Source organism: Mustela nivalis, assembly GCF_964662115.1.
Source record: "Mustela nivalis genome assembly, chromosome: X".
NCBI classification, from domain to species: domain Eukaryota; kingdom Metazoa; phylum Chordata; class Mammalia; order Carnivora; family Mustelidae; genus Mustela; species Mustela nivalis.
In genome coordinates, this window is record NC_139040.1 from 28670490 (window position 1) to 28689279 (window position 18790).

Here is an 18790-nt window from a genome sequence, read left to right on the forward strand (position 1 = left end):
TTATTTATTTATTTGACAGATAGAGATCACAAGCAGGCAGAGAGGCAGGCGGGGGGGGGGAGCAGGCTCCCTGCTGAGCAGAGAGCCCGATGTGGGGCTCGATCCCAGGACCCTGGGACCATGACCTGAACCGAAGGCAGAGGCTTTAACCCACTGAGCCACCCAGGCGCCCCAGTTTGCAGCCCTTAGAGAGAGTGAGATTTCTAGGTACTGTCATGGAAAGATCTCCGAAGTATATTAAGTTTAAAAAGCAAATTGTAGAGCCAAATGTACAGTAATGTTACCATTAAAAAATACCAAAGCTCCCTATTTGTATATGTACAAATATTTGTACATAAATGCTGAGAAATGCTATGCACCAAACCTAACAATGAAGGGACTTTTTAATTGTATATTCTTCTATATATCTTTTTAAAATTATTTATTTATTTGACAGAGAGAGATCACAAGTAGGCAGAGAGGCAGGCAGAGTGAGGGGGGGGGGAAGCAGGCTTGCCGCTGAGCAGAGAGCCCAACGCAGGGCTCGATCCCAGGACCCGGGGGTCAGGACCTGAGCTGAAGGCAGAGGCTTTAATCCACTGAGCCACCCGGTGCCCCTTCTATATATCTTTTTTACAAGAATGTGTTTGTTAAGTCATTTGTATAAGTTAACAAAACTGAAAGATAACCAATAATAGAATTTAGTGTGTAGAAGTTTGCAACCACGAATAGTTGAAAAAAAGCTAAAAAGGAAATTAAGTCAATCCAGTAAGGAAAGGGAGAAAAGAAACAATAAAGCGATAGCTAGATTTTTGTAAGATAGGAGTATGTGTATTCATATATAGTATACTATGCTGCCCTTAAGAGTGGTAAGGCAGATTTATGTATACTGATAAGGAAAGATGTCCATGATATAATAGTAAACAAAATAAAGTCACAGAACAATTCATGTAAGTATGATCTATTTTTTTAAAGCAGTATGTTGCTAAATGTATCAAAAAAGACTTCAGGGGCACCTAGGTGGCTCAGTTAAATGTCTACCTTCAACTCAGGTCATGATCCCAGGGTTCTGGGATTGAGCCCCACCTTGGACTCCCTGCTCAGCAGAGAGTCTGTTTCTTCCTCTCCCTTTGCCCCTACACCTGCTTGGGCTCTCTCTCTCTTAAATAGATAAATAAAATACTTTTTAAAAGAAAAAGATTTTATTTTAAAAAGATTTTTATTTACTTATTTGACAGAGAAAGAGAACACAAGCAAGGCGAATGGTAGAGGGAGAAGCAGGTTTCCCGATGAGCGGGGAGCCTGACTTGGTGCTTGACTCGGGGGCTCGACGCTAGGCTCGATGCCCGGCTCAATACAGGGCTTGATCCAAGGACGCTGGGATCATGACCCAAGCCAAAGGCAGACCCTTAATGACTGAGCCACTCAGGCACCCAAAGATAAAGACTTGGTGCTTGACTCGGGGCTCGACGCTGGGCTCGATGCCCGGCTCAATACAGGGCTTGATCCAAGGACGCTGGGATCATGACCCAGGCCAAAGGCAGACCCTTAACAACTGAGCCACTCAGGCACCCAAAGATAAAGACTTGGTGCTTGACTCGGGGCTTGACGCTGGGCTCGATGCCCGGCTCAATACAGGGCTTGATCCAAGGACGCTGGGATCATGACCCAGGCCAAAGGCAGACCCTTAACAACTGAGCCACTCAGGCACCCAAAGATAAAGACTTGGTGCTTGACTCGGGGCTCGACGCTGGGCTCGATGCCCGGCTCAATACAGGGCTTGATCCAAGGACGCTGGGATCATGACCCAGGCCAAAGGCAGACCCTTAATGACTGAGCCACTCAGGCACCCAAAGATAAAGACTTGGTGCTTGACTCGGGGCTTGACGCTGGGCTCGATGCCCGGCTCAATACAGGGCTTGATCCAAGGACGCTGGGATCATGACCCAGGCCAAAGGCAGACCCTTAACAACTGAGCCACTCAGGCACCCAAAGATAAAGACTTGGTGCTTGACTCGGGGCTCGATGCTGGGCTCGATGCCCGGCTCAATACAGGGCTTGATCCAAGGACGCTGGGATCATGACCCAAGCCAAAGGCAGATGCTTAACCATCTGAGCTACCCAGGCGCCCTGAGACCTGGATATCTCTAAATGTACAGCTGATCATATTATTCTCTTCCCTGCTTGAAGCCCTTCAGTGGTTACCCATGACCTACTGGATCAAATCCAAACTCTGGAGCATGGCATGTAATGTATGATCTGAACTCCACCTGCCTCTTTGTCTTCATCTCTCACCATCCCTCCATCAAAGCCTACTGCACATCAGTGTCACAGTGTGGTAATACCTGCATTTGCTTAAATGATTCATGGTTTTTCTCATAGATCCGTACGTTTGTACACACTGTTCCCTTTCCCAAGTAACCCATAGGTTTCCAGATCTTGCCATCCCGATACTACAAACTAAGTTCAGATTTGTATAATTAATAAACAATTACAATAACTCTAAGTCCCCATCTTGCGGACCATGGAAAGTCTGTTCTTTCACTGGGTTGCATGGGGATTCCCCCAGGTTTCCAATGGAATCCATGAGAAATGCCTAAATGTTCCAAAAATCAGTCCCAGTTGTCATGCCATCTCTGCCAGCTATTCTTTCTCCAAACTGCTATGCTCTAGTGTTCAACAACTCACCACTTGGTCTTTATACTTTATTATTATTATTATTATATTTAAACTACCTTTTTGGGATACCTGAGTGGCTCAGTGGGTTAAAGCCTCTGCCTTCGACTCAGGTCATGATCTCAGGGTCCTGGGATCGAGTCCCAAGATGGGCTCTCTGCTCAGCAGGGAGCCTGCTTCCCCCCCTCTCTCTGCCCACCTCTCTGCATACTTGTGATCTCTGTCAAATAAATAAAGAAAATCTTTAAAAAACAAACAACCAAAAACCCCTACCTTTCCCCCTTTTTCTTTAAAAGGATTTCTCTATGCCCAGGGGCATCTGGGTGGCTCAATCAGTTAATCGTCTGACTCTTGCTTTTGACTCAGGTCATGATCTCATGGGCAGTGACATCCAGCCCCATGTCAGGCTCCATGTTCAGCAGGAAGTCTGCTTGAAGATTCTCTCCCTCTACCCCTCTCCTGTTCTCTCTCCCAAATAAATTTTAAAAATCTTAAAAAAAAAAATCTCTATGCCCAACATGAGGCTTGAACTCACAGAGTCGCATGCTCTACCGATTACGCCAGACAGGCATTTTGGTGCCTGTCTACACTTTAAACAAACTTATTATGGGTCACCTGGGTCTCAGTCGGTTAGATGTCTGACTCTTTTTTTTTTTTTATAGATTTTATTTATTTATTTGACAGAGAGAAATCACAAGTAGATGGAGAGGCAGGTAGAGAGAGAGGAAGGGAAGCAGGCTCCCTGCTGAGCAGAGAGTCCGATGCGGGACTTGATCCCAGGACCCTGAGATCATGACCCGAGCCGAAGGCAGCGGCTTAACCCACTGAGCCACCCAGGCGCCCCTAGATGTCTGACTCTTGATCTCAGCCCAGATCTCGCTCTCACAGTCATGAGTTCAAGCCCCATGTGGAGGCTACTTAAAAAATATAATAATAAAAATAAAAAATGTTATTATATAATTTTAATACATACAGAAGAACATATGTAACATGTAATTTATGGAGCATAATAAGAAAACAAACACCCATGAACCCACCGTCAACCTAAGAACTAGAATATTACCAATGCTTTTGAATCTACCTAAATTCTCCCCCTTGCTTACCCCAGAGCAATCCCCTATCCTGGATTTTGTGTTTATTTTTTCCCTTCTATATTTTAGTGGTTTTACCATATTTTCTACCCCTTATTTTTGAGCTTTACAAAAAGTTATCAACTGCATATATTCTGTAATTACTGCTTTTTTCATATAATTATTTTTGTGATTTATGCACATAGCTGTAATTAATTTTTTTTAAGATTTTATTTATTTATTTGACAGAGAGATCACAAGTAGGCAGAGAGAGAGGCAGAGAAAGAGGAAGGGAAGCAGGCTCCCCGCCTAGCAGAGAGCCTGATGCAGGGCTCGATCCCAGTTCCCTGGGATCATGACCTGAGCTGAAGGCAGAGGCTTCAACCCACTGAGCCACCCAGGTGCCCCTGTAATTAGTTTTTCAATGTTGTGTAGTAGTTCATTGTGTGAACATACCCCAATTTATTTAGTCATTCTATCAAAGAATACTCTCTTGCTGTTTTCTGAGGTCTGTATCAAAGGTGGTACAGACTAGGAACAGAAAATCCTTAGGGTGTTGTGCTACCACTATACGGTCTCCATATATCTATTATATACTTAGTATATTAGAGGGCAAAGGTCAGCATTTCTTTTTTCTGTAAAGGACTGGACAGGAAATATTTTAGGCTCTTGCTGGCCCTATGGTCTGTCCAAACTACTGAACTCTGTTGTTTTAGCACAAAAGCAGCCACAAAAAATATGTAGATGAATGAGTATGACAGTATTCCAATAAAACTTAATTTAAAAAAAAGATTTCATTATTTCAGTGAGAGAGAGAGAGAAAGGGTGAAGTGGTGAGGGGCAGAGGGAGAGGGAGAGAAACTTAAGCAGACTCCATGCTGAGCGTAGAGCCCAATGCGGGGATCAGTCTCGCGACCCTGAGATCAGATCTGAGCTAATACCAAGAGTCAGATGCCAAACAGACTATGCCACCCAGAAGCCCCTCCAATAAAACTTTCTTTATCAAATAGGCAGCTGGCTGGGCTCATTCCACTGACTATCCTTTCTCAAATTCTGCTCTAGTTCATCTGAATTCTGGTAGCATTGTCCAGTATTGTGGTCACATGTGCATCTCATTTCTTTCTCATTACCCTATTTCCCATGCTTATCTGTCCCCATGCACGCTTTCCCCCCAACCAACTCCTGAACCAGTGTGGCTCAAAGCAAGAATTATCATCAGTAGCCACAGCTCCAATGGCAAGTATGGGATAGGAGGAAGGCCTGGTACTAAGAGGCCTAAGCATTATTATACCAGTTTGAGACTGGGATGGTGCCTTGATTTCCCTCCTTAACACTCCATGGGTTCCAGTTAAGACAATTCCCTGAGAACTAGTTTCCTTGCAGATCCTGCATATGTCTTGGTCTTTCTCATCTTCAGGATTCATTTTTTTTTAACTTTTTTTTAAGATTTTGTTTATTTATTTGACAGAGTTCACAAGTAGGCAGAGAGGCAGGCAAAGAGAGAGGAGGAAGCAGGCTCCCTGCTGAGCAGAGAGCCCGATGTGGGGCTCGATCCCAGGACCCTGAAATCATGACCTGAGCCGAAGGCAGAGGCTTTAACCCGCTGACTCACCAAGGCACCCCTCACCTTCAGGATTTAAACCTGCACCCTGTTTTCCTTCTTTGTGCCCCTTGCCCGCCCCCCATTCTTCTTGCCTGGTTAATTCCCACTTACCCTCACAGATTTAAATTGAATTACTTTCTCTGGAAGCTATTATTTTCTCTGGAAGCAATTTTATAACTCCCCACCCCCACTTTTACTTTACCCCACCCCACCTTCCTAGGCTGTGCAGGTGTTCCTGTGTTCCTGTAGCAGCTTTTATCAGTCTGTCCTCTAATTTTCTGCCTCACCCACTAGGCCAATTGAGAACTGTTTGAGGGCAAGGGTTGTCTTTGTATACTCAATGAGTGTGGGTCATAACGGGTCCTCAGGCAAGGCCTGTTAGTGTTTGTCGGGATTTGGCTAATAGAGGGAGCTGGTTTCTACCTCTGGTGAAGATTAGCCATTGGCTTAGCGTCCAGCCAAAGAATGGACTGATTATGATTCTCTAGAAGCAAATTGCTACTGTCTCCTTGAATGCGCATTGCTTGATGCTGGGTCCTGCCTGAACTGAATCCAATCTTGGTCTCCTATTGGGCACTATGTTGGGTCATCTCAGTAAAGGAGTAATTTTTTATTCCTCCTCTTTTTTCTCTCCTGGTGAGTGGGGCTCTGAATGTCTTTTCCTAACTTGACTATTACTTGAGACAATTTTATGGCATGTCTTCTTACTAAACTGGAAATTATGGGAAGTACCATATTTGGATTTGGAGAAAAAGTGGGTTTGGTTTAAGTCTGCATGCTTCTTGTCTTTGGAAAGTCATTTTAACCTCCTTCCCTGAGCCTGTTTCTCTCTGTAAAATGGGGATGGCACCTGACCTATCTCAGTGTGGTTATGAGGATAAAATAAGATTGTGTGTGAAAGTGCTTTGAAAAACTGTAAAATCAACCACAAATGGAATTTTGTATTAGTTCTGTATTCCCTTATGACATCTAGCACCATGCCTTGCCCAGAGTAGTTGCTCAATACATTTTTGTTGAATGACCAAATGAATTGGCAAGAAAAATAATGCTATTGGTGGGAATAAAGGACATTTAATGGAATCAGGAAAAACAGAGCACTTGGCAATAGAAACATCCATATGGTGAATAATTAAGAGTTGGGCATTTATAGATAGTATCAAATCTACATTCCCAATGTCTGGTCTTTGTTTTGCTTATAAAAAATATTTAAATTTCTTTGAATAAGCTTTTGGCAGCTGAGATAAACTTGACTAGATCTTAAATATGCAGTCATCACAAAGCAGGACTGGCCCCAGGCAATACTGTGAGGTGAGCAAAATGTACTCTCAGAAATCTTACCTCCCTTGATGGTAACTTTACCCCCCACAACCCCCATCGTAAGGCCTAATCCAAGTTCTGTTTACCTCCAGGCACTTAGGACTTTTGTATTATCCTTTGTTTAAGGAGCATTCACCTTAAAGGGTCAGGAACTGAGCCTCCCTGACTAATCTGTATTTCAAAAAAAAGGAGTCTGGGAGGAGGAGACTATTTTTATCAAAAGGAATGAATAAATAATTGTGAAATTTCAGGCATTAAAGGGTACATAGGCTTATCAGCCTCATTCAAATCATGAGGGTGCTTAGTTCACCTACGGCTAGGGTCTCAGTCTTGGAGGTATATTGTTCACCCTGAGAACTTCTTAGAAATAATGATAATCGAGGGGTGCCTAGGCAGCTCAGCTGTCAAGTGCCTGCCTTCAGTCTGGTCATGATCCCAGGGTCCTGGATGGAGCCCCACATCAGGCTCCCTGCTTGGCAGGAAGCCTGCTTCTCCCTCTCACCCTCCCCTTACTTGTGTTCCCTCTCTCACTGTATCTCTCTCTGTCTAATAAATAAATAAAATCTTTTTAAAAAAGAAATAGTGATAGTTGAGGCCCTTACTCAGAGGAGCTGGGAACTACTGATTTAAGCCTAAAATGGCCTTGCTCTTGCGAAAAAGAAAAGCAAAATGCCATTGGAAGATCAAATCTTTTTTTTTTTTTAAGATTTTATTTATTTATTTGGCAGACAGAGATCACAAGTAGGCAGAGAGGCAGGCAGAGAGAGAGGAGGAAGCAGTCTCCCTGCTGAGCAGAGAGCCTGATGTGGGGCTCAATCCCAGAACCCTGGGATCATGACCTGAGCCGAAGGCAGAGGCTTTAACCAACTGAGCCACCCAGGCACCCTGTAAGATCAAATCTTAAAGCATGGTGGGAAGGACTGTGAGAGTCATTGATAAAGTGAAGGGAAGGTTAAAAATAGGCCCAGCTACTCCACAATAAGCAAGTGCTAGGCAGCACCAAAGGAAGTAATCTGTGGCTGATCTAGTCTTCCACCCCAAACCCCAAGGAAAACTGCCTGGCCCTAACTGTTAGTCCTTAAATCTGCTTTCCAGATGGTTCACAGTTATGACTGTAGGTAAAGTCTCTGAACTAAGGGGCTAAGTCTTCAAATGTTTGATGTACCCAAGTCAGTAAGTCATCAGTTGATATTTTATGTAGAGGATAAATGATTTTGTTAAAAATATGACATCTGTGTCATTTATTTACATTGTACTTAGCACCATGGGTTTAGCATTTGTTATCAAGCTCCTTGCTTTAAACTCTATGATGGGTTGGGGCGCCTGGGTGGCTCAGTGGGTTAAGCCGCTGCCTTCAGCTCGGGTCATGATCTCAGGGTCCTGGGATCGAGTCCCACATCGGGCTCTCTGCTCAGCAGGGGGCCTGCTTCCCTTCCTCTCTATCTGCCTGCCTCTGTCTACTCGTGTTCTCTGTCTGTCAAATAAATAAATAAAATCTAAAAAAAAAATAAACTCTATGATGGGCAAAAGGTGAATTCACCTTGTGTAGCTGGATCATCTTTGCTTAAGCTCTGACCTCAGTCATCCCATAGCCATCCCTTGCTGTTGATAGCATCACAAAGCCCTCATTATGACGTCACATTGGCTCCCTCACCCCAGCTTGCTTTGCCTTTCCTGTCTTTCCCTGCTTCAGAGATGGTCCTTCAGAAAGACAGATAGGGAGCATGGACTACCTTTCACCCACCAGCTGTGTTTTCTAGACACATCCCTAAACAATGCTTGCTGGAGAAACATTTTTAGTATTCTAAGCAAGCAGTGTCTCCTACTTCTAAGGAAAATCCCATCTGTGGATAGCAAGGCTTCTGTGTCCATTGACAAGCCCCTGCTCCGAGATGTCTGAAGACTCAGAATCAAACACCTCGGGGAATCCCCGTGATCAAAAGAAGGAAACAGGTCAAATTCTTTTTAGAGACATAACTGTTGAAATAGGGGAATGGAGATAAGAAAAATTAGTCCTGTCTTTGTATTTCTTCCTGTATGTGTATATTTACTTTTATAAATAGCTACATATTTTATTTGCTTTATTAAAAGAATACCAATAATAACTATACTTCATCTGGCAGCACTGTAAAGTTTAATTAATGTTTCTAAGGTATGAGTTGAACTCACAAGATGAAAGTTTCTATATATGGAATATGTGTTAAGTGCCCAATCTGGTTTAGTCTGATAATGGCCATAATTGTATGGTGTCCTACATAGCATCTCTTGATTATTGTGGTTTCAGTGAGCTCAACTTTGAGAAATGTATTTTAATGTTGAGAATTTGTTTGACATTGGTTGGCAAATGTTTAGGTGTATAGAATATATATGCTTCTGTTTTAATTAGCCCAATTATTTTATTCTTGATTTACAAGGTGTTTTACAAAGAAACATGGAAGGTTTTTCTTCTTTTTAAATTGGTCCAAGGGTCCAAGAAGGCACAAAGGTCTGGCTCTCACACATCATATAGTCATATCTAAGTTGGTTTGTGTCACAAAATCTAAATGTTAAATTTAAAAATTATTAAAATTACATATCCATATTAAGACATGCTAAATATGTAAGACATGCTAAATATTTTGTGACCTGTCACAAAATAAAGTAAGGTTGTTAGGATATCAAAAGAAGATTATTATTAGTTGCCAAGATAAAAAAGAAAAATATTTTTTCCACAAAACTCATTTAAGGATATTTCATGGAAAACTTAAATAGTAAGTTAGACTACCAGGTCATTCAAAGTGAGCTAGCACTTAAGAGCCAAGGATCTGTGCTTTTAGAGACAACATATAACTTGGAAGACTGAAGGCCTTTGATAATCATGTTGGATTGGGAGATATTATTATTATTAGAATGTAATTGAATATTAATTCTCAACTATACTTTATGTTAGTATGAAAGTTTATCTTTGAATGGCAAAAGCAGTTTTCTGTTTGTCCATTCCCTTTGAGCTATAGTAATATTTGTAATTTTAAAAATATCTAGTACTTTTATATACCCTTTAAGAAATATCATTACATGAATTAGAACAGGCCTTATTTTTTTTAGTCTTGAGAAGTCTTTGGTTAAATTGCCAATCCTTCTAGAAAAAGTATCAGTTTGAGCCATTATCAGCAAGCCCAGCCATACACCCTTCCAAGGAGTATAACTATACAAATTAGAACAACCCTGTTCATTAAATCTGGAAAATTAGCCAGTTAATCCTCCCCTGTAAAGACATGGCATTATTTTGAGTCTCGTTCAAAGACATATTCAATTCAATAAGTATCTACTCTGCATTTACAGTTATTTAGCATCATGTGAAATATGAGACACCATAAAGGAGAGTTTAATGTTTTAGGATAAGAGTTACAGTCTCATTTTAGGCAGCAAGAACAAAATGGTATATTCAAAACATAGTAGTCCATCTTCCCCCTTTTTCAGTGTCTAAAACAGTTCTCTGTGGCCCCAGGGCTTAAGTCCATCAGAGCCTTGCTCTCAGCCAGTTGTCACCAAACAGCACAAAGCTGATAGTGGCTCAAGGTGGTACCTCTTTCTAGGAGAATTTGTATTTTTTTAAAGATTTTATTTATTTATTTGACAGACAGAGATCACAAGCAGGCAGAGAGGGCAGACAGGGGAGGGGGAGCAGGCTCCCCGCTGATCAGAGAGCTCCACTTGGGGCTCAATCCCAGGGTCCTGAGGTCATAATCCCAGGGTCCTGAGATCATAATCCCAAGGCCCTGAGATTATGACTTGAGCTGAAGGCAGAGGCTCAACCCACTGAGCCACCCAGGCGCCTCTAGGAGGATTTACATTTTAACCAAGGACTTTTGAAGACCTAAAACTTTAAAAATAAATGAATAAAAAGTGGGCTTGTATAAACAGCTAGAAAATGGATTTATTCTTAGACTTCTGATGTGTCTATCACAAACTATACAATAGAAACTGCTTTTACACCACCCACCATCCTGTTACTCCCCTGCTTTTACTAGCCCGGCCTGTTCCCTCCTCTCCTTGCTATCTATCCTAGGGTACAGGGTAGACCAGACTTTTGGCTTTGTATGCCAGAGGAGGAAAGGAAACATTCTTCCTCTACCCTTCAAGGTCTCCCATCTGGATTAAGAATTGAATTTACATGAGATAGATTAATAGGAGGAAAAAAACCAAAGTTTTATTATGTGGCCACAGAGGCCTAATTATAAAATTGAGACCTCAAGAAATGACTAACACAGGCAGTTGCTATATATTATAGACAATGAGACAACGAATTTGTGAGGAATTGACAGGATAAAGAAAACAGGTGTTTGAGAGCTTTAATTAGTAGGGAAGTCTAAGCAGAATTTAGACTGAGGTAAATTAGAAAAATATTTTTGCAGCTTTCTCAGCATTAAAGTCTCTGTCTCTGGTGATAAGGATTTTTTTTTTATATCATAGTACAGGGAGGATATTTTTCTTATGGGGAATTTGTTTCTTAATTTCAGTGGGACAGCAGGGGGTCTTCCTGTCCTTGCACCAGTTGCTTCCTAAGTAGCTTCTATTCAAAATAATCAATATGCCACTATGTTACATTTTGGGCAACCTGCTCTGGCCTCTACCCAGGCACTCTTGAGCCTCATTTTCCTTACTTCCAACCAGACATCTTACTTTCTAGCTTCGCTGCGCTTTCGGTATTTCCATGAACAGGCCAGACCATTTCACAACTCCCTGCTTTGCCCATTTCCACTGCCCAGAATGCCTTTCACATTCTCCCCTCTTGTCTTTTTGGCAATTCCCACTTTGGGACCCAGCATAAACAATTCCTGTGTGAAACTGACTATTCAATAATTCCTCCAAATCTCTTGATTCATCTGTTTCCAGAGCACTTTGTACATCTGTTATAGAACTGTTACAGAAATTAGTTTTGAAACTGTCTTCCCTTACTGTCTTCCCAATGGCAGGGACCTGGGTATAGTGTGTGACATAAACTCTTTCAGTATATGCCTGTTTAATGTTTCTGCAGTTAGAATGACCAACAGGTTGGCAGATCTAGTTTTATTTGACATTGTGCTGCCCCCCTCATGCCCTCAGGTTAAATTTAGGGCAGGAAATTTACAAGGTTTATTGTTGCTAACTTAACCAAATTTAGAGGTTTGTTCTTATGAGTTATCCATTTTGAAATTTGAGCTTGTGTAATACATTGGTAGAACACATTGATTTTTGCCAATGTCATTCTCCTAAAATGTGTTCTTCCAGTATGAACTGAGATTTGGTAAAAGAGGCTATGTTTACCCTGTAAATTGCTGGATTGATGACGGAGGAGATCAGGGTTGGGCTTGGTACTGGGAAGTGTGTGTGTGTCTGTGTGTGTGTGTTGGGGGGAGGTGTTAGTTACCTTCCTGTTTCTTGGGCCTTAGAATGCACCCGTAACTCTGGCCAGCCATCTTAGAAAATGCTCCTGTTGGGAAGGTAAAAAGATTTGCAGCTACATTGCTAAGAAAGGTATCAAAACTCAGGCCCTATTCATATTGGATCAGAGGAGTCTTTGACATAATTTATAGCTCAATCAAAGCAAAAACTCATTTTCTTTGTATCTTAAGATCTTTTTCTTTTCTATTTTAACATGACATTTCTGCTTAGCACCAGGCATAATGCCATGATTATGTTTTCCTCCATTTCGGGTTACTCCCCTTGCCTTACAACCCCTCCTTATTCCTTTATCTCTTTCAAAGTTTCCATTCTCGGTTCCCTAACTTTTTACTCCCTCCCTTCCTCTCTTCCTCCTCCTCTTTTTTCCCAGCTAGCTCACCCCGCCCCTCGCCGTCACCACCTTCCCTCCCCTTCAGGCTTCTTCCCGCTGCTTCTCCCGCCACCTTCCCCCCACCCGGCCCGCCTCGCCTTCAGAAAGCTCCAATCAGGAGCTCGGGAGGTGTCTCGAAAGCCCGCCCCCTCCTCCCTTTCCACTTCTCTTCCCCCCCCCTTTTCTCCCTCCCCCACCCCCCCCACTCAAGTCCTGCGGACCTGGGGGCTTCGGGATCTGGGCGCTATGAAAAGTGTCTGCCCAGTCACTTCCGGTAAGGGCGCTGCAGCGCGAAGCTCCCCGCGGGACCGTTAAGGAGGGGGTGGGAGTTACCGGCGGGCCAGGGGAGGACAGTGCTGCCGGGGAAGGGGAGCGGAAGAGGGAGGAGGAAGGACAGCGAGAGCGAGCGAAGGAGCACGAGTGTCTTGGGCGCCTTAGTTGCCGCTTTCCCGCCGCCTTCCCGGGAGTCAGCTCCCCCGCCCCCCGGGCGCCCGCAGTGTTTCTCTCCACCCCCCACTTCGGAGGACCGACGCTGCCCCTCCTTCGCCGCCGCGTGACCGGAAGTGGCGCCATCTTTAGCCTCTTGTGCTATTGACAATAACAAGCCCTGGTTCTCTCCCCCTCCCCCTTCCCCCTCCCCCCAACCACGGCATCTCCCCTCCCAGAGAGAGGGAGAAAAGGAGGAGGAGCTGCAGCCTCACAGACTCACTGAGTCGCTCCTGCAGAGAGGGGGGAGAGAGACCGAAAAGCAGGGGAGGGGGACGGCACAGCCGTTTACCTGTCTGCCTCCTCATTCGCTCTCCCCCCTCGTTCTGCTCACTCCTGGTGTCAGCCTATCCGCCTTCCCAAACCCTCCCATTCCCCCGGTGTAGCCCCCCCTTCACTTTCCTTCTCGTCCTCTGTGTTTCTCCTCTCTTTCTTCCCTTCCCCCTCTAGCATTGCCACCTTCTCTCCTACACGCACGCAGGCATATAAACGTAGGTTTTTGATGCTCCTCTGCCTGTTGACCCCGCTATTTTCATGTTTCCAACAGGTTTTTCTTCCCCCAATCCCTCAGCTGCTGCTGCTGCTCAGGAGGTCAGATCTGCCACTGATGGTAATACCAGCACCACTCCGCCCACCTCTGCCAAGAAGAGAAAGTTAAACAGCAGCAGCAGTAGCGGCAGTAACAGTAGTAACGAGAGAGAAGACTTTGATTCCGCCTCTTCCTCTTCCTCCACTCCTCCTTTACAACCCAGGGATTCGGCATCCCCTTCAACCTCGTCCTTCTGCCTGGGGGTTTCAGTGGCTACTTCCAGCCACGTACCGATACAGAAGAAGCTGCGTTTTGAAGACACCCTGGAGTTTGTAGGGTTTGATGCGAAGATGGCTGAGGAATCCTCCTCTTCTTCCTCCTCATCTTCACCAACTGCTGCAACATCTCAGCAGCAGCAACTTAAAAATAAGAGTATATTAATCTCTTCTGTGGCTTCGGTGCATCACGCAAACGGCCTAGCCAAATCTTCTGCCACCACTTCTAGCTTTGCTAACAGCAAGCCTGGCTCAGCTAAGAAGTTAGTGATCAAGAACTTTAAAGGTAACCAAGGCCAAAATCCATAATCACCTACTAAGGATTTGACACTTGAGCGGTCACGTGCTCTATTTATGTTAATATATTAAACAGTATAGAGGTGGCCTAATGTTTTATGCATAATCAATGAGGTGGAGGGAGGTCCTTTTTTGGGTGGAGGGTTCATTTTCCGGGGGTGGTTAGTATTCTTGTGCTGAAGCATACACCGAATGTTTCTGTGCAATATTTTGATATCTGGCTCAGCTTATATCTAATCTGTTATTATAACATTGACAATCAATATGATTGATCTGGATTATACAGGTGAGAAATTTGTATTCTAAAGAGGTTTATTTATTTCAGGTGCATAGTGAGCCCAGGCACTGCTGGGATTTTTATTTTATGCTTCGGTAGGCCACATTCTCTAGTCCCTAGAAATGCAGGTAGCAATGGTGATCTTTTCATGCTCAATGATGATTTATAGTTAGATTGATAATGTTGGGTACTATATTCTTGAAACTCATTGTGTAAGCATTTGGAGAAAAACATTTATGATCTCTGCATTTCTTTTCAAAGGTAAGGTTTGGAAGTGAAAAATACTGTGTACACAGAAGTAGTAACTCTGTGTACACTAGTCTAAAGATAGGAACAATTACTACATCTATTATTTTTTTCACTAAAATGGGTTTTAAAGTACTGACCTGCAGTTTTTAGGAAAATTTGTTCATTTTATGTTTGAGGTACGTGATCTAGAGTATTATGAATGTATTGGTGCATAGAAAATCAACAGTTTTTAAAGCGTAAGTGAGCTGAATTACTTTTTTCTGTTGACTGTTTCTGTTTTTCTGACTTAGTTTTTCAGCATCCTTAACTGGTAGGTAATAGATGATGTTTATTAAATGGAGAAGTAAATGAATGAACTGAAGTAATATTTACCAGATAAGTGTCTTGTGGCTAAATATTAGTATTGAGAAAATTAGATTCTCAATGCTTGTGTTTTCAGCATTAGTGTGGAAATCAGAAACATGCTTAATTTTGTTTAAAGCCGAGGATTATAGTGTTTGTTTTTAACCTTCTCTTTTTTTCCTATCACTCTTCTACCATCCCCAGGTTCTTAAGTGTTGTCATCTTTCTGATTTAATTAGACCTTTCTGAAGTAAATGTGTATTGTAATTGACTAGCGTGTTCACTGTTCCACTCAAAGTGTATCGATTTAATAGCCAATAATTTTTAAAGAGATGATCCATGATCCTAATTTCATTTGCATACTGGTCTCTGAGATTTTGTTTGGGTTTTTTCTTTCCCTCTTAAACTAAAAACATATCGTTAAGGTATTAGGATGTTTTAATTAAAAAAAAATACTCGTTGCTGGTCAATGAAGTTTAAAGCCTGGGTTAAGAGAGTCTTTTCCATTCTGAAAATGCTACATAGGTTCTGGAGTCATTTGGATGTTCTGATTTTTTAAAATTTCACTCTCCTCGTAGATGTAGTTTAAATTAAAACCTGGGTGAAGATGTTTCTCTCCGTTTGTGGATGGTACATAAATGTGAGGGTCAAGCAGACTTGGATTAGAATCCTAGTTTTGCCATTAGCTGTTGATGACCTTGGGCAAGCCTTACTAAATGAGTCTTAGTTTTCTTGGTTGCAAGATAGGGATAAATAATACCTTCCTTAGAGCATTGTTAGGGAGATTAAGATGTTTGTAAAGTGCCTTGTGCATAGTAGACATTCAGTGTTTTAAATCTCAGGTGCTGAATTCATGTTGACTAACTTAGGTTTTACATGTGATGGAATAAGATCAAGATTGTTATTTTTTATTTGTGATTCTTGAATTTTTATTTTTTGAAGCAATACAGTCAATTGCAAAAAAAAAACCCTCACCTTTCATTCTAATAGGTGAGTCAAAATGACATAAACAGTATTGTGGCATTTCAAATTTTATTCTTTCTGCTAAGCCTAAATACAGTAGCTACTTTAATATTTAGATGTAATAATTATAAAAATCACAATTTACCCTTAAAAAGCAGTAATACTATTATTTTACCTTAATGGATCCTTTCCTTACTATATGCTACATATTCTGATATCAGCCTTGTACATATTATCTAGATAAGCCCAAATTACCAGAGAACTACACGGATGAAACATGGCAGAAACTGAAAGAAGCAGTGGAAGCGATCCAGAATAGTACTTCAATTAAGTACAATTTAGAAGAACTCTATCAGGTATGTATTAACATGGATAACCAGATTTGGCCAGCATAAATTGAGGTGGTATGTATATGGATTTTACTTTTAAATGAGTCTTTATATAGACTTACAGTTTTCTTCTAATGAAAATTTCTTGATGAATTTGTGCACTCTTTTATAATCAGACTACATATTCTGACATACTGACATTCTGACAAACTATGAGTACGGTCATATTGGTATATATTGGGTTTATCTTAGACCCTTACTAGGATTTACAGTGAGGAGTACCTCGGTATAATCAAGGTTTTACCTATAATGGAGTCCTACAGCCCGGATCCCAAAGATAATTTCTGGTGACATGTCATTTCATTAGGTTACTTCTTGCTAAGTGGTGTTACTTGCCTATAGGAAAGACCTCAAGAAATGCAGATATTCTCTGTATACTTTATCCTCCCTCCTTCTTATTAGTAGTCCTTTGCTGTTTCTTTTTCTTGCTCTTTATGTTTGTTTTATTTTCTGGGCTACAAGACAGTCCTTAGCCAAAAACTGGCATCAGATTGTAATCCAGTGAGGTTCAGGTTTGTTTTTTTGCTTAACAAATGGGTCTATACTTGAACTGTTTAGTTTAAATATACTATTAAGAACAATTACTGATTTAGACTGCTTACTACCATGATATTTTGCCTACTATATATTTTTTTAAAGATTTTATTAGGGAGCACATGAACAAGCAGGGCTGGGGGGAGAACCAGAGGGAGAGGGAGAAACAGATCCCTGCTGAGCAGGGAGTCCAGTGCAGGGCTTGATCCCAGGACCCTAAGATCTTGACCTGAGTCAAAGGCAGACGCTTAACTGAGCTAACCAAGGACCCCATCCTACTGTATTTTTGACACAACCACTTCAAGAAGTTACTTTCCATTGTAGCACAAGAAGTTTCATATAAAAAAAAATTCGGAGTACCAATAGCTTGTGCTTTTTTTTTTTTTTAAAGATTGATTTATTTTAGAGAGCGAGGGTATATGCGATTGAGCAGGGGGGAGGGCAGAGGGAGAATGAATCTCAAGCAGACTCTGCTGAGTGGGGTCGTGAGGACTTGGGGTCGTCCCCAAGATCATAACCCTGAGCCAAAACAAAGAGTCAGAAGCTTAACCGGCTGTGCCACCCAGGCACTATGTGTTTTTCTTATTGATAAGTACCTTCTAAGAAATTAAGTTGTTTTGATTGATGAGAATTTGTCGTTTTTATCTATTCATTTCAGTTGCAGAGGTGGTATGGTAATGGGCAAACCCAACCTGGATTAGGAGTCCGAAGACAGATTTGGGATCTTCTTTTGGTGGCTATTACCCTTCTGATCTTGAGCGAGAAACTAGACCTCCCTTACCTTCAGTTTCCTCCTCTGTAAAACAGGGAAAAGAGTACTTGTCCTACCTACCTCATGGGGTTGCTTCTAAGAATCAAATTAAGATGTGAGAAACCCCTTGAGGCACCATGTTATAGAAATATAAGATGATGTTATCACTAGTGAAGCTCTTTCATAAGTCACAGTGTGGCTTTTGCACTTGTAATAAGTCAATTAAGATCACCAGTTTCTGTTGCTGTGAGAACTGAATGAGTCAGTGCATGCGAAACACTCAGAACGATGCCCAGCACGTAGTTAATAATGTCATACAATATTACCGTTATAACACAATGTGTCAGGTAGTAGCTGTACTAAGCTATTAAGGAGAAGCCCACCTTAGATGGCTGTGTTGGTGTATTGCATATGTGGCTCCTGGGCTGTATAGTAATAAAAGTAGAATTACGGAATTAGAGTTGGAAAGGCCTTAAGAGATCATGTAGTCCCGTGGCGTTTCTTCATATAGTGCAGATGGTCCTCTACAAATCAGGTTTATCTTTTATTATCTTTTAAGCATTATAGAAACTGTGAAGTAGACATGGTAGCAGTTATTATTCCTCTATTGATCAGGAAACAGAGTGTCAGGGAAGTTAAATAATGTGCCCAGACTCCCATTGAGATGCCCAGGTTTCAAGCCAGTGCACTTCCCCTCCTTTGCTGCTTCAGTAATATGCTGTGGCACTTTGAGTACCTCTGTAGAGCAGTGTTAGAGGCAGACCCGTTCACTTTAGGGGAAAAAACTGTCCTCAAAGAAAGTAATTTTTTCCTTCACGTGTGTGTATATGGTGTTTATTTGGGTATGGTGGTATACAGCAACTTTAGTTTCAATAATGTTATTTTATGTTTTATGTTTATAGCATATTGTTTTAAAGGATCACTTCTTTAGGAAGCAGGAAGAGCTTGGGAAAGCTCTCTGCTGAGCAGAGAGCCCAATGCGGGGCTCGATCCCAGGACTGTGGGATCATGACCTGAGCTGAAGGCAGAGGCTTTAACCCACTGAGCCACCCAGGTGCCCCCTGTTTATAGCATATTGATTGTGATTGTTATTGAACCCTATTTACTTTACCTTGAATATTTTCCTAGAGCTTTTGGGTTCAAAAATGTTTTTCTGCTAAATTGATTCTCTTCAATTCTTTTATGTTTCAAGAGTTCATAGCTTACATTTTTTTTTTTCATTTTCTTCTACTTCAGAATTATTACCTGCTATTGTTCAG

At 41.9% G+C, this 18790-nt stretch overlaps 2 protein-coding genes across 4 annotated transcripts in view; one reads left to right on the top strand and one right to left on the bottom strand.

Annotated features, from left to right (window-relative positions):
- Positions 1–13464, bottom strand: part of MCTS1 (MCTS1 re-initiation and release factor) — a 45210-nt gene extending 31746 nt beyond the window's left edge. The window contains exon 1 of the mRNA XM_082716283.1: positions 13218–13464. The gene's annotated coding sequence lies outside the window, so the exon portion shown is untranslated. The remainder of the gene's footprint in view (positions 1–13217) is intronic.
- Positions 1–18790, top strand: part of CUL4B (cullin 4B) — a 50838-nt gene that overhangs the window by 863 nt on the left and 31185 nt on the right. Inside the window, exons 1-3 of one of the 3 annotated variants that reach the window (XM_082716262.1) lie at positions 8337–8598; positions 13473–14015; positions 16098–16213. In XM_082716262.1, the coding sequence (XP_082572388.1) occupies positions 8538–8598; positions 13473–14015; positions 16098–16213 (720 nt within the window). In that variant the 5' untranslated portion in view covers positions 8337–8537. Of the gene's footprint in view, positions 1–8336; positions 8599–12490; positions 12714–13472; positions 14016–16097; positions 16214–18790 lie in introns of those variants that run through there. The other 2 variants (XM_082716264.1, XM_082716263.1) reach the window with 2 other exon arrangements.